The sequence below is a fragment of the Crocuta crocuta genome, unplaced genomic scaffold, assembly GCF_008692635.1.
Source record: "Crocuta crocuta isolate KB4526 unplaced genomic scaffold, BGI_CrCroc_1.0 scaffold115, whole genome shotgun sequence".
Lineage (NCBI taxonomy): Eukaryota > Metazoa > Chordata > Mammalia > Carnivora > Hyaenidae > Crocuta > Crocuta crocuta.
The window spans coordinates 8,117,558-8,132,107 of record NW_027530575.1 but is presented as its reverse complement, the minus strand read 5'-3'; the positions used below and the strand labels follow the sequence as shown (position 1 = coordinate 8,132,107).

The 14,550-nt window shown below is 49.7% G+C and overlaps 1 protein-coding gene across 1 annotated transcript in view; it reads right to left on the bottom strand.

Moving 5' to 3' along the window:
* Positions 1–10,930: 10,930 nt before the first annotated feature.
* COL5A3 (collagen type V alpha 3 chain) overlaps positions 10,931–14,550 on the bottom strand; it is a 36,859-nt gene continuing 33,239 nt past the window's right edge. Inside the window, exons 66-68 of the mRNA XM_077767981.1 lie at positions 14,045–14,113; positions 11,968–12,207; positions 10,931–11,880 (exon numbers count right to left, since the gene is read on the bottom strand). Of these exons, the coding sequence (XP_077624107.1) occupies positions 11,734–11,880; positions 11,968–12,207; positions 14,045–14,113 (456 nt within the window). The 3' untranslated portion in view covers positions 10,931–11,733. The remainder of the gene's footprint in view (positions 11,881–11,967; positions 12,208–14,044; positions 14,114–14,550) is intronic.

Here is a 14,550-nt window from a genome sequence, read left to right as displayed (position 1 = left end):
CTTCTTGAGACCCCATGCAGCAAAACGGATGGCCCAGGTGGCTCAGGGTCTGGCTCTGGACAAAGTCCGCTCCTCTCCACGACGTATGGAGGCAGGACAAAGGAACATTGGGTCCCTGCCAACACTCACCAGCTCACCATTGGCTTTTCCTAATTGGTGCTTGGGCAGCCATTGGCTTTACTGCTTGCGACCCCCTTCCTGTGTCTAGCCAGAGGAAGAAACATCCAGACCTTTGTTTTCCCATACTCTGCACGGGGCCTGACACAGAGATGATCAAGAAGAATTTAATGAGTGAATGAATCTATGCCATGCAGGTCTATACATGCCTTTGCTCTTGCAGATCCCTCTATGTACTCAGAGGTCATTTGGTAACAAGTGGCTGAAAGGCAGCTAGAACTGTCTTAACAAAAAAAAAAAAAAGAATAATATCAGTTCACACAGCTGGAAACAAAAATCCAGGGGTGGTTGAATTCAGGCATGGCTGGATCCAGGGGTCCTGTGGTGTCATCAGGATTCTGTCTTTCTCCATTTCTCATCTCCAAAGCTGGGTTATTTGCTGTGCATCTTTCCCTTCTTGTCAAATCCGCATAGGCAACCGAGGGTCAGTCCTGCTGGGGACCCTTGGGAGAGAGTGTAGAATCAGTTGTCTTGCTTGAGGGCAAGGGAGGTGGGTGTTCTGTTCTCCAGGTCCAGTGTGTCACTGCGGGAGGGCTGTTCCCAGGGGTGCCCACTCTTTGGCATTTCTGGCCTGGCCAGTGTGTGAACTGAGCCCTGAGGCTGGCAGAAGTGTGCATAGAAACATATCACAGCCAAGGGGATATGGGCAAGGCACTGACATCATCTGCCTCTGTCCCACTTTTCAGATGGAGAGATCAAGGTTCAGAGAGCATAGGACACTGTGTGACAGCCACAGAGAGTACGTACAGCAGAGGTAAGACCACAATTTGGTTCACGTCTGACTCCAGACATCAAGTTCTTTTTTTAGTATTTAAAAAAAAATTAATGTTTATTTATTTTTGAGAGAGAGAGAAAGCGCAGAGGGGGGTAGAGAGAGAAAAAGACACAGAATCCGAAGCAGGCTCCAGGCTTTGAGCTGCCAGCACAGAGCCTGATGTAGGTCTTGAACTCATGAACCATGAGATTATGACTTGAGGCGAACTCAGACACTTAACTAACTGAGCCCCCCAGGCGCCCTTGACATGCGGTGGTTGCAAGGGAAAACCCAGGCCAGACCCTGTGGTCTTACATGGCATCAAGAAGCCCTGGCCCCACTCGGGTGAATCAAACATGCAGCTACATGGGCGTCATTCCGGTGCCCTCCAGGTCCAGGGCCCAATCCCACGCCTCCGAGTGCTCACGCAGAATGGAGCACTGCCCTCCTTCTGTGTCCCAGGAGAGGCTCCTGAGGTCTCCCTCAGCCCTGGGGGTCCCGCGGACGACCTCCCTGGCTCAGTCCCTTTCTTTCGCTTTCTTGGGCATTTCTCACCCGGGAGCTGCTGCCAGCTACTCCCTCCCTTCCAGGCTCCACACAGACACACCCGCAGGCAGACACACCCACACATGCGCACACCCACACACACGCAAACACACCCATACATTTACACACATGCACGTGCGTGCAAACACAGCCACACATGCACACACATGCACTCACACATGCAAGCACACCCACACACGCGTGCAAACACACCCACACATTTACACACATGCACACGTGCGCGCAAACACACCCACACATGACTGGCGCACAGTCACCCAGGGACACCGTATCGTGATATGCAGTCCAGGCACATCACACCCAGACAGAGCAAGTGTCACCCAGAACGAGCACACACAACCACACGCAACACAGCCAGATACACACATCCCAGGCCCAAGGGCCCACAGAAACACACACCCGCTGTCAGAGGGGGAAGCACATCGGAGGCGAACCAGCCATAATTACCCAAGAACAGGCTCTCATGAGTACACTTGCCCAACACACACGGTAGACCCCCCGACACACAAAATACACAAACCCCACAACTCAGGCACACAGCTCACGCACACAGACCCCTGGCACGGACACGCCGTTCACCCACAAATCCCTTGTTTATCACCCACAAATCCGCGGCTTGGCCACATGAAGACAAACACCCCACAGGCCCGCAGTCCCACGCGGAGACCCGTGAAACAGGCACACGGTTCGCACGGGAATACATGCGCGAACCTACCTGGTGACTCACGAAACAGGTAGTTCGTACACAAGCACACATGCGCGTCAGGGGCAGACGGCTGGTGCCGGACACACCCACAGACCTACGCTGCACACCCAGTCGCACACGCAGGGGCGCAGCACAGGCACACGGTTCTCACACACACACACAGACCCACAGGGACCTACAGCGCGCACAGACGCCCTCTGACACGCAAACCCCAGGCCAGGGCAGCGTGGGAATGAGGTTGTGGGAAGGGGGAGGTGGACAGAATGACTAAGGAGGCCTCTCTAGGGGAGGAGGGGGGAGGAGGACGGGTGGGCCTGTGTCCAGCGCATGTGGTTCCCATTACCGGCCTGGGAATTGAGGGATGAGTTGGCGGGACAAGGAGACCCAGAATCGCTTCCCAGCCCTGCCAAGCCAGGAAGAAGCGAGGCCCTAATCCGAGGTTACAGGCCCGGAACTTGGCTCAGAATCACAGCAGCTCTTACCAAGAAGGGTCTCTACCCTGAGCCAGGCCTGGCTGGGGCTCACTTCAACCCCTGCAACAGCCCTGGGAAGGGTTTCACAGGAGAGGGAAGTGAGGGGCTCAGAGAGGTTAAGCTTCTTGCTTGAGGTCACACAGCTAGGAAGTGGAATTCAGGTCTCTGTGCAGCCCTGGCTCCTGCCCCAAAGTAGATGCAAGACTTCTCCGCTCATCCACAAGTCGAGACAGGGCACTCGCTCTGGGCCTAGCCTGCGCTGGATTTGTGGCTATAAACCAGAAAGTCCCTGCCCTCACATAATTGAGAGCTTGGTGCATGAACAGATGGGCAGAGTTCTCTGAGCATGTTTTGGAGAGCCCTGATCTAGCCCGGGGGTAGGGTGGTTCAGAGCCAAAAGCTGAGTAAGAACTGGCAGGGCTCAGTGGGCAGAGAGGAGAGCAGATGCAAAGGCCCTGAGGCAGCAAAGCACAGGAGGTTAGCTCTCCTGGTGAGAGATGGTGACGAGTGAGGCCAGAGCTGCCAGGTAGAAAGACTTGGACTTTAACTTGAGGCCACCAGGGAGCCTTGGGAGCCTGGAAGACTGGTGAGGGGAAAGGGGTATAGTGTGGTTTGGGCAGCCAGCGTGAAGATCGTACCCAGGACAGCTGAAGAGGTACCTTCACACATAACCATAACCCAGAATTTCCACTCATGTATATTCATACACCCCAGACACATTCATCCTTGTGCACAAAGACACATGCCAAGATGTTTGAACAGGAGCCAAATGGAAAGCACCTAAAAGTCCGTGAGCACCACACATAACGATGCTGAGGAAAGCACTTACAAAAACAGGACTAGAAAAACTGGTGTCTGCACGGAGAAGCGGCAAAAGCCTCTGGCTGAGCTCACAGAGCAAGTTGCAAAAGCATCTTCAATATTGTAGCAGTTAGAGATAGTTTAAAACCTGCCAAACTATGTGCATGGCCCATGGATACAGCCCCCTGTAGGCAGTAAACACCAGGAAATACTCTGCGGACAGAAATCCCCACACTCAAGGGAAGAGAGAAACAGGGCATCGTGTTTAATGGGGACAGAGCTTCAGTTTGGGAAAAGGACATGGATGGAGGTGATGTTTGCACAACAGTGTGAATGTGCTTAATGCCACCAAATGAACACTTAAAAATGACTTAAAGCGGGGGGGGCACCTGGGTGGCTCAGTCGGTTAAGCGTCCGACTTTGGCTCAGGTCATGATCTCACAGTTCGTGGGTTCGAGCCCCGTGTCGGGCTCTGTGCTGACAGCTAGCTCAGAGCCTGGAGCCTGTTTCAGATTCTGTGTCTCCCTCTCTGACCCTCCCCTGCTCACGCTGTCTCTCTCTCTCTTTCTCTCAGAAATAAAAACATTTAAAAAATTTTTAATGACTTAAAGGGTAAATTTTATGTGAGGTATATCTGACCACATAAAACATTTTTTTTTAATTTTCCATACTCATTTACCCATAGTGGGGAAAAGAAAGGCAGATGATGGCACAAATGTATACAGCGGCATCAAATGTGTGTACGGTGTTTTGTTTTTGGGGGTGGCTGGTGGGCACGTGTTTATTATGAAATTCCTGCTCTATGTATTTTTTATAATGGCAACACTTTATAGCATTTGCCACATGGTGGACATTGCTCTAAGTGGCCTTTTTATAGGTCATTTAACCCTCACACAACCTGATGCTTAGATGCTCTCATTCACCCCACCATCACATATGTGGAGACTGTGGGTCACAGTGAAGGTCGGTGAAGGTCACACGTGCCCCATTGAAGGAGCTGACACTGGACCAGAGGGTTTGGCTCCAGGCATGACACCGCACTGCTTCCGTACACCTTCCATGTCTCCCTCATTGGCTTTGCAACACTAGAAATGTATCCAAGAAGTTGTGGTGTCTCAGACGGGTCATGGGAAGGGAGATGAGGAACTTTCTGGAGTGCTGGAAACAATCTGTATCTTCTTTAGGGCATGTAGACAGTTGTCAAAATTCATCAAACAGAACAGCTAAGATCCATGCATTTTATCATATATTGCATGCCTCTGTGCAAACAATTCTTTGAAGCCCATTAATTTTTTTTTTTTACTAATCTCTACATGCAACATGGGGCTCAAACTCATGACCCCACAATCTAGAGTCACACGCTCTTCTGACTGACCCTGCCAGGCACCCCCATGCAAACACATTTTTAGAAAGAAACATACCCAATCCAGCAATCCCACTCCCGAGTATAGGTTCAAAAGAATTGAAAACAGGGTCTTGAAGAGATATTTGCAAACCCATGTTCATAATAGCAGCATTATTCACAGCAGCCAAGAGTTGGAAGTAGCTCAAGGGTCTACCAATGGATGAATGGATACACAAGATGTGGTATGTCCATTCAAAGGAATAGGATTCAGCCTTAAAAGAGAGGAAAATTCTGACATACTTTAAGTACCCTTGAGGACATTATGTTCAGTGAAATAAGCCAATTGCAAAAGAAAATACTGTATAATTCTACCTATATGAGGTCCCTAGAATAGTTGAAATCATAGACACCAAAAGTAGATGGTGGGTGCCAGGGGCTGGGGGAGGGGAACGGGAAATTGTTTCATGGGGACCAAGATACGGTTTTGCAAGATTAAAAAGTTCTAGAGATCTGTCACACAGCAATGTGAATATACTTAACAGTAATGAAGAGTACACTTAAAAATGATTAAGATGGTAAATTTTATGTTTTTTAACACAAAAGTAGTGAAATAAAATAAGAAATATATCAAGGAAGGGGAAGCATGTATAGGGATGAGACCAGCTTGGAACAGACGGTAACAGCCTCTCGAGACCAATCTGGTCCTCGGTTTGCTCAGTGTCCCCTGTCTCCCTAGGATCTCCCCAGTCCCTTCGAGGTACAGACCCACCCTCTCAAAAGAAAACTCTGGTGTCTGGGCTCCCTGACACAAGGGCGCACACATCCGCTCTCGTGGGGACAGGCCCTTGTGAGTCTGCGTGGCACGTGCATGTTAGTGAACCTGTACCTTGTTGTCAGTGAGAAGCCACACAGCACCCTCCCTCTCTCTGTTTGAGCCTCTGCTTCAAGGATGCCTCCTCCACACAGCCTTCCCTGACCACCATGTCTCAAAGAATACCTTTTCTTGTCCTCCTTTCTGCCTTCTTTTTCTTTTAATGTTTATTTTTGAGAGAGAGAAAGACAGAGCATGAGCAGAGGAGGGGCAGAGAGAGAGGGAGACACAGAATCCGGCTCCAGGCTCTGAGCTGTGAGCACAGAGCCCAACGCGGGCCTCAAATCCATGAACAGGAGACCATGCCAAAGTCTGATGCTTAACCGACTGAGCCACCCGGGCAGCCCTGCCTTATTTTTCTTCATAGCACCACTTGGCATGTCACATGGGCATTGCTTACTGCCTGTTGCCCCCACTCAGTGTAAACTCTCAAGGGCAGAGACCTTTGTTATATTCCCTGCTGGACCACCAGACCCTGTAATAGTACCTGGCCCACAGCAGGTGCCTCAACGGATGGATGAATGTGCGGTGTGGGGGAGGGGATCTCAAAACATCTATGACGTCAGTTTAGCTGGGCCTGTGCACGTAGTTCGTGCTGGTGGCATGTCTCCCTGTGTGGGCCTGTGTGTCCCTCTGCCTGCCTCGCATGCATCAGACTGCGGGACGCAGCAGTTCCCCGTTCTGACAATGGGGGTCTCAGCTGTGGCTGCACATCTAAGTGTGGGTTTATGAACATGATTCTGTGTGTGTGTGTGTGTGTGTGTGTGTGTGTGTGTGTAGGGCTTTGGCTGTGTGTCCAGGCACAACTGGGTGTGTGCAACTGCTTGTGTGGCCTGCTAGGTGTGTCAGCACGTCTGGATCTGGTCAAAGGTATAGGGCTGTGTGTAACATGGGGCTGCCTCTGTGTCTGCCTGGGGACCTGGGGTGGGATGGTCTGATCCTGTGGGCCCTTGGTCCGTGTATGTCAGTGAGCATGAATCTCCCCACTGCTGTGTGCGTAAGTGTGAAATTCGCAACTCCACCCACCGCCTACAACCATGTACGAAGCCACAGGAGGCTCTCACAGTGGCCGCCCTGCCCCACCCCCAGTTCAGAACACTTGTGCTCAGGATGCACAAGTGCTGTGATTAATTATGGCCACTGAATATGCAAATCAGCTTGGGGGCTTTCCCAGCAGCCAGCCGCCTGGGTGCCGGCGGTGACGCTGGGTAAATACGCAGAGCTGAGTGTGTGGCCCAGAATTCCCTCCTTACACCTTTGTCAATTACCTTAATTTAGCAGGGCTGAGATTCTAATTCTTTAACCAGCTTTTAGCTAATTAAAGAGTACTCATTACACTATTAATTGTTCCTGCCTTCCAAAACACCTGCACCAGGGTGGGACTGGAGTTGCAAAACCAGAGGCCGGCTGACTTGCGTTCATAAACCCTGGGCTGTGTATTAGATGCAATTTTTTAAAACAATGGGAGAAAGTGCCCCTAAAGGAGAAGATGGCTTTTTGTTTAGCAAAATCTCTAGCTCTAGACTCTGGTCAAGTTACTCTCTCTGTTCCTCAGTTCCATTACCTAAAAAATGAAGATAATAACAGAACCTTCCTCAAAGGTTGTGATGGAAATACATAAATTCATTCAGGGAAAACGTTTGATGGGCAGTGCCTGGCATGTAGGTACTCAGTGCATTTATTAACAGTATTGGTTGAGCTAATCATGGATTATATGGGTACGAAGATGTGGTCTGTAAGAAATGATGTGAATAGTTCCTTATAAGAAGGTGAGATTGGGAGCCCCGGTGGCTCAGTCGGTTAAGTGTCCGACTTCGGCTCAGGTCATCATCTCTTGGATCGTGAGTTCGAGCCCTATACCGGGCTCTGTGCTGGCAGCTCAGAGCCTGGAGTCTGCTTCATATTCTGTGTTTCCCTCTCTCTCTCTCTCTCTGCTCCTCCCTCGCCTGTGTTCTGTCTCTCAAAAGTAAATAAACTTTAAAAATTTTTTAAAAAGAAAGTGAGATAAAAAAAGTTTTTGAGAGTGCATGATGAGAGGGGGCAGAGGGAGAGAGAGAATCTTAAGCACTCCCCATGCCCAGCATGGACTCCAACGTGGAGCTCAATCCCATGACCCTGGGATCATGACCTGAGCCAAAATCAGAAGTTGGAGCTTAACCAATTGAGCCACCCAGGTGCCCCAGAAAGTGAGATAAATTTTATCTAAGTGTAGACAGCCTTAGAGGAAGGGAGTGAAGAGGCTAGACAAGAGGTGGCGTCAGGGAGGGAAAGACGGCAGAGGGCAACAGAATCCTGGGAAATCCAGACTGGGGGAGAACACACCACCAGTGACAAATTTACAGAGGTGGGGACTTTTAAGAACAAAGATATACCAGGGGCCCCTGGGTGGCTCAGTCGGTTGAGCGTCCGACTTCGGCTCAGGTCATGATCTCACGGTCCGTGAGTTCAAGCCCTGCGTCGGGCTCTGTGCTGACAGCTCAGAGCCTGGAGCCTGCTTCAGATTCTGTGTCTCCCTCTCTCTCTGACCCTCCCCTGCTCATGCTATCTCTCTCTCTCTCAAAAATAAATAAAACATTTTTAAAAAAGAACAAAGATATTCCATATTAAATTCTAAGTTGTTGACTTTGCTGCAGTGGGACCTCCCAGTTTGCACATTCTTACATGCTGACCTTTAGTAAAAGTTGGATTCATTTGCTGGATTAGTCAGGATAATTAATAATAGCTGCTGTAATAAGCAACCCTTAAACATCTCAAGGGCTTAAAGCAATCAAGTTATTGGTTTCATGGACATCTCCTTGTAGTATTCCTCCAAGCAGTAGCTCAGGGAAGTTGGCTCCTTTCTAGTTCCATAGGAGACACCCCCATCTTCCTTACAGATGTGACCTCCAATGTCAACATGGACTGAAAGAGCTCAGTGGATCAAGCCTGAGGTTTTATGGTTACCCGCATCCTACTGGCCAAGACCCAGGCACGTGCCTCAATCTAACTGCAAGGGAAGCTGGGAAATGTGTTCTCAATTAGGAGTTCTCAGGAAGAGGAAAACACATAGCATTGGTGTTACCATGTGCATTCTTGAGTTAAGGATGTTTGGAAGAGAAACTAAATGGGAAGGAGGCCTGGGTGTACATCTGGGTTTATAGAACAGTGTGATAAAATCAGCAAAAGCAACAAATCAGGAGAAGAGGGAACCAAGGGACACACCATATTTTCAAGAGTCTTCATTCGTCTTTGAGGGTTTCTGGGTTCTTCACTCCGCGGGGGATACTTCCCCAAATGTCACATGGCCTTTCCTCTCAGCCTTCAGGTCTCTCTGCTCAAATATTACCTCTTCAGCGAGGTCTCTCCTGACCACCTTATTTCAAGTTTACACTACCCCATCACTCTGTAACTTGTCTGATTTTCCTGAAGTCACATTATAGAGCTATACATCTGTCTATTCTATCTCCCTCAGGAGTAAGATTCCCTACATCTCTCTTCTACCCTAGCATTTGGAATGATGCATGGCCCCGAGTAAACAATCAAGAGAATAAAACAAGCAAGTAAGTAAATGAATGAATGAGTGAATGCATCAATCAACCTCTGAGCCCCAAAATTCTTCATAGAGTTACAACCCACTAATGTTTATTGAGTGCATGAGGGAATCCAGGGCAAGCATTCAGGTGGCCTTGTGGGGTCTGGTGGCAGAGATAGTGGGGTAAGCCCTGGCTTTGGGGGAGACCATTCACCCCAACTTGAAACCTATACCTACCCAGTCCCACCTGATGCAACTCAACTCACATGGGCCCTCCATCACTCCTAACTCAATTTGGCAATGTCCATCAACCAACAAATGGATAAACAAAATGTGGTATCCCAGACAGTGGAATATTATTCAGCAATAAAGAGGAATGAAGTTCTGACGTGTGCTGCAGCATGAACCTTGAACCATTAGGCTAAATGAAAGCAGCCGGGACCAAAGGGCCACATATTAAATGATTCCATTTATATGAAATGTCCAGATCAGGCAAATCCATAGGGACAGAAAGATTAGTGGTTGCCTACCACTGAAAGGTTTGGGGGAAATGGAAAGTGACTGCTAATGGATACAGGATTTCTTTTGGAGGTGATGAAAGGTTCTAAAATTGATTGTGGTGATGGTGGCACAAGTCTGTGGATGTACTAAAAACCATTTAATTGCATACTTTAAATGGGTGAATTGTATGGTAAATGAATTACATCTCAATAAATCTACTTTAAAAAACCTCAGCCCAACATCTAACCCCCAATTCAAGCTACCTCAAACCCAACTCATATCTTAACTGATGCCATCTTGACTTACCAGACTGCCAATCCTCACTCCCCATTCATAGCAACCCCTACTTAGCTCTACTCAGTCCATCCTACCTCCCAAATCAACCCTAGTTCATGTCAATTCGACCTCCAACTCCAGACCCTTATGTCAATCTAACAATTGCCCAACCTCCAATTCAGCAGATCCAATCATTAATCCACTGTGAACTCACTCAGCTCCCTCCAAACCAGCCTCCAATTTGACTCATCTTCAAGCCATTTTCAACATAACTCGACCAACCCCTACCCCCTAACATCCAACTCACCTTGAGGCTCAACCTCTACCTCAATTCTCTCTCCCCCCAACTCATTTCCTGACTTGCCACCCAGAACTTGGACTTCCAGTCATTTCATCTCAAACCCAACCCACATCCCATGTCACCTCTTGATCCATTCCCTCACCCTCAGCTCAGCCAATGACTCTAGGGCTAAATCCACCGGGGAGATCTAGCTATCCTCCCCACCCCACCTCCCCACTCTCTTTCTTAAAGTTTGATGTCTTCCTAATAGATTCACAATTTTTTTCAGCTTTATTGATATAGGACTGACATACAACATTGTGTACGTCTAAGGCATACAACCTGCTGATGTGATACCCTTGTATACTGATTGCAATCATGGCATTAGCTAACATCTGCATCACAACACATAGTTAACATTTCTTTTTTGTGCTGGAAACATCTTAGATCTCTCTTAGACATCCGGTGATTTTTTCACTTTTCTTCTAGGGCTCTGAAATGGTAAACAGACCCATCATGTCCGGTGAGTACCATTATAATTGGTTTCCCCACCTGCCCAAGCCACCTCTACCAAAAGACACAATGAAGATAGGTGGTGGCAGATATCTCAGGTGAGACAAGAGCCTGACCTTGAAGATACAGGCGGCACTAGATGAAAGACACAGGGACACAGTTCACTGGTTTATTCTCAGACTTGAGACGCCAAATATGCCCTATGGCCCTGAAGGGGTGGGGATCATGCTAGAATCTCTCTCATCATATCCCAGCCTTCCCTAAAGGAGGAAGCAGATTAAATATACAACAGAGGGGATTTTCCCTTTTACTACAGACCCAGGTATAAATAGGGCAGCACCATTAGGATCCTGATTCACCCCCACCATACCACCTGGCATGGCAAGGTGAGTTTGGGGAGATATGGGTGGGGGAGTATTCAGAGCTGGGCTGAGGCAACGGAAGGAGCACGTAGCTCAGTCCAGGGAAGCCCCTCTCTTCCCTCTGTAGCCTGACTTCAGCTCCTTCACTGTGAACCCACCTGAATATAGGAATGTGTGAAGGGGTCCCAGCCTGGGATCAGGAGACATCCAGTGCTTAACTATTGGAAAGGGTGGCACCACCGTGTGTTGGGGGCACTGACCGAGGAATGGGGAGGCAGGCGTGGGGGGCATCCATCAGCTCTGAGTTAGAAGTTCATTGCATGGGGCCTCAAGGGTGGGGAGCTGAGGGCTGGGTAGGCAGGCAGAGCCAGACTACAGTATGTCAGCCGCGGTGCAGTGAAGGGAGGCTGGACTCGGGCCGGGGGAGTGCAGTCCCCAGCCCCCTGGCATGGAGAAGGAATACTGCTTGACCATAATGAGCAGACTCTCCCCTGGCTCCACAGTCACAGGAGACGATAAATATGGTGGCTTCAAAGCCTCAGCACCAAAAGTGCCCCGTCCGGGGCTCCCTCATTGTCCCTCCCACCCCCAGACTCTCAGCTGCTAAAACAGACAGGGCCCAGTTCAAACCCAAACTTCTGGTTCGTCTGGCCGAAGTCAGTAGCTGCCACGTCCCACAGAGGCAGAAACCCCACTCGGGAAGAGCTGAACTCCAAGAGGGTCTTCGTCTGTCCCTTGCGGAGCTGACCACGGGGAGACAGAATGGTGAGTTAGCCGGACAGCAGCCAAAGCCTGTCCCCACTCCGGCCAGCCCCTGCCCCTCCCCTTACCCGGCAGCCATCATAGGGGACAGTGATGGTGGCTGCTGCCGTCTGGTTGAAAGACACCTCCTCCCCGTTGGCCCCGAGGAAGCGGAGGGAGCGGCCGTAGTCGCCTGCAGCTTCGTCCAGCCAGGCGGCAGAGTTCTGGCATGAGTAGGTGAAGCTCTGGCGGGCGGTGGCACTCAGCAACTTCAGGAAGGTCATCTGCACCACACTCACTGGGGACCCATCAGCGTCCACGTAGGAGAACTGGGGGCGGGACAGAGCAGGAGGTAAGGGTGCTCCACTTACCCCTCCTCTTTCTGAGGAACCTGCCTCCCAAGATCTCCATCGCTAGCAGACCCGCCACCTTCTCTGGGGTGGCGTCACCAGCCATCCAGCCATCCACGGTTGCCTTGTGAGCCCCTGGGCACACGCGGCTATCGAGCACTTGAAATGTGCCCAATCCGACGGAAACTTTCAACCACTTCACTTAATTGTTTAATTAAAAATTTTTTTTTAAATTTTGTTTATTTATTTTCGAGAGAGAGAGACAGAGTACGAGTGGGGGAGGAGCAGAGAGAGAGGGAGACACAGAATCCGAAGCAGGATCCAAGCTCTGAGCTGTCAACACACAGCCCGATGCGGGGCTCGAACTCACAAACCGTGAGATGATGACCTGAGCCGAAGTCGGATGTTTAACCGACTGAGCCACGCAGGCGCCCCTAAAATTTTTATTTACGTTTTTTACTTTAATTCATAACTAATAATTGAGCCTCAACCCAGGTATCAGAGAACTGAGGTGTGGAACAACTTGAGTATGTGAATCTACTTTTTCAACGGCAGATTTTATGAAATCTAAGTATGGATCAAGAACCTCCAATGAAATTTAGTATCCAAGTTATGATGCGCCATAAACATAAAATATGGATCCGACTCTGCAGAACTCGTAGGGAAGAAATTTAAAATGCCTCAGTAACCTTTATATTGGTATGACATTATTTTAGATGCACTGGGTCGAATAAAATATATTATTAACATATCACGGGCCTGAGATGGCCGGCTGAGTAACAGGTCCCTTCTGGCCTCCTCATCTCTGTATGGTTTCCATGTCCTCCTACTGATGTTTTTCTGGAATCACCTCCCAGATAAAGTACTTGCAACTGAGTCTTTGTTGAAGGGTCTGTTCTGGGGGGAACCCAAACCAAGATACCTCCACATTATATTATAGCTTTGTTTCTTTGGTTACTGTCTGCCTGCTTCCTTGTTTATGCTCCTGGTAGAATATCAACTTCATGAAGTCAAGAACTGTGTTTCTTATTTGCTGCTAATTTCCAGGGCTTAGCATGTATGTTATGTAAACAATTCCCAAACTGAACCCCAAATCCCCCCACCCGTCACACCTGATCTTCTCATTTGCATATCTCAGAATCTCACCAGATACCAGCCCACCAACCCCCTCACCCTCCCTTCCATCTTGTCAATGATCAGGTCCTACTGACCTCCCTCTTAGACTTTCCAAGTCATGCCCTCCTTCCCACCCCCACAGCACCAGCTCCAGCCTGCACCGCCTCTTCACTCTCTCGGGCCAACATGCCAGTCACCTGCCCCTCCCCACCTGCCCCGGAAGCATTTTTCTAACTGAGAGGTTAGATTTGGGTCCTTCCCTCATGTAAACACATTCCATGGCTCCCTGCTGCTCACAGGTCTTTCTGGGGAGGTGGGCTTAGCCCTCACCTACCTCACCTACCACATTCCCCTACACACCTTCTAGAGCAGGGCAAGTGGCTTTTTCTTTGAATTCACCAGACTCTCTTTTAACTCTGGGCCTTTGTGTAGGCTGTTCCCTCTGCCTGGAACACTTTTCCTTGTCTTCTCTAACTTGCTAAGCCAACTCATTTTTTTAGGCCTCAGCTGATCTGTGACTGCTACCAGGAAGCCTCTGGGACTTCCAGCACTGCCTCTGGATTTCCACCTTACNGCTGCTCCCCCTACCAAGCCTGCAATCACCATGAAGGCAGAGGTGAGTCTCTCATTCCTCTGAACCCCTCCTCCAACTCGCCACGCCCGTTCCCACTATCCCCCACCTGGGTCTCCAGCCACTCACCTTCTTCCCTCGACGGAATGTGCTGTACCAGTTTCCCGGCTTTTCCTTGGACCAGGAGGCCATTTTCACCTGGGGACGGGAGGGGGTAGTCAGCGTAGATGGCCTGGGTGCCCGCCATGTCTTCCTCTATTTACCTCCTGACGCTGAAAGTCACAGACTGTATACCCCGGACCTTCGAGCTGTTATTCTCTGGCCGTGGCAGTGGGCTCGGCAGGTGCACAGACCAAGGGGCTGGGAGTCCCTCTGAGGCAGCCCTCCACCAATGACGGACAAGAATTGATGGATAAGGGGCGCCTGGGTGGCTTAGTCGGTTAAGCATCCGACTTTCGCTTAGGTCATGATCTCGCGGTTCGTGGGTTCGAGCCCCGCGTCGGGCCCTGTGCTGACTGCCAGCTCAGAGCCTGGAGCCTGTTTCAGTCTGTGACTCCCTCTCTCTCTGACCCTCCCCTGCTCACGCTGTCTCTCTGTTTCTCCTAAAAATAAAAAAAAATTAAAAAAAAAAAATT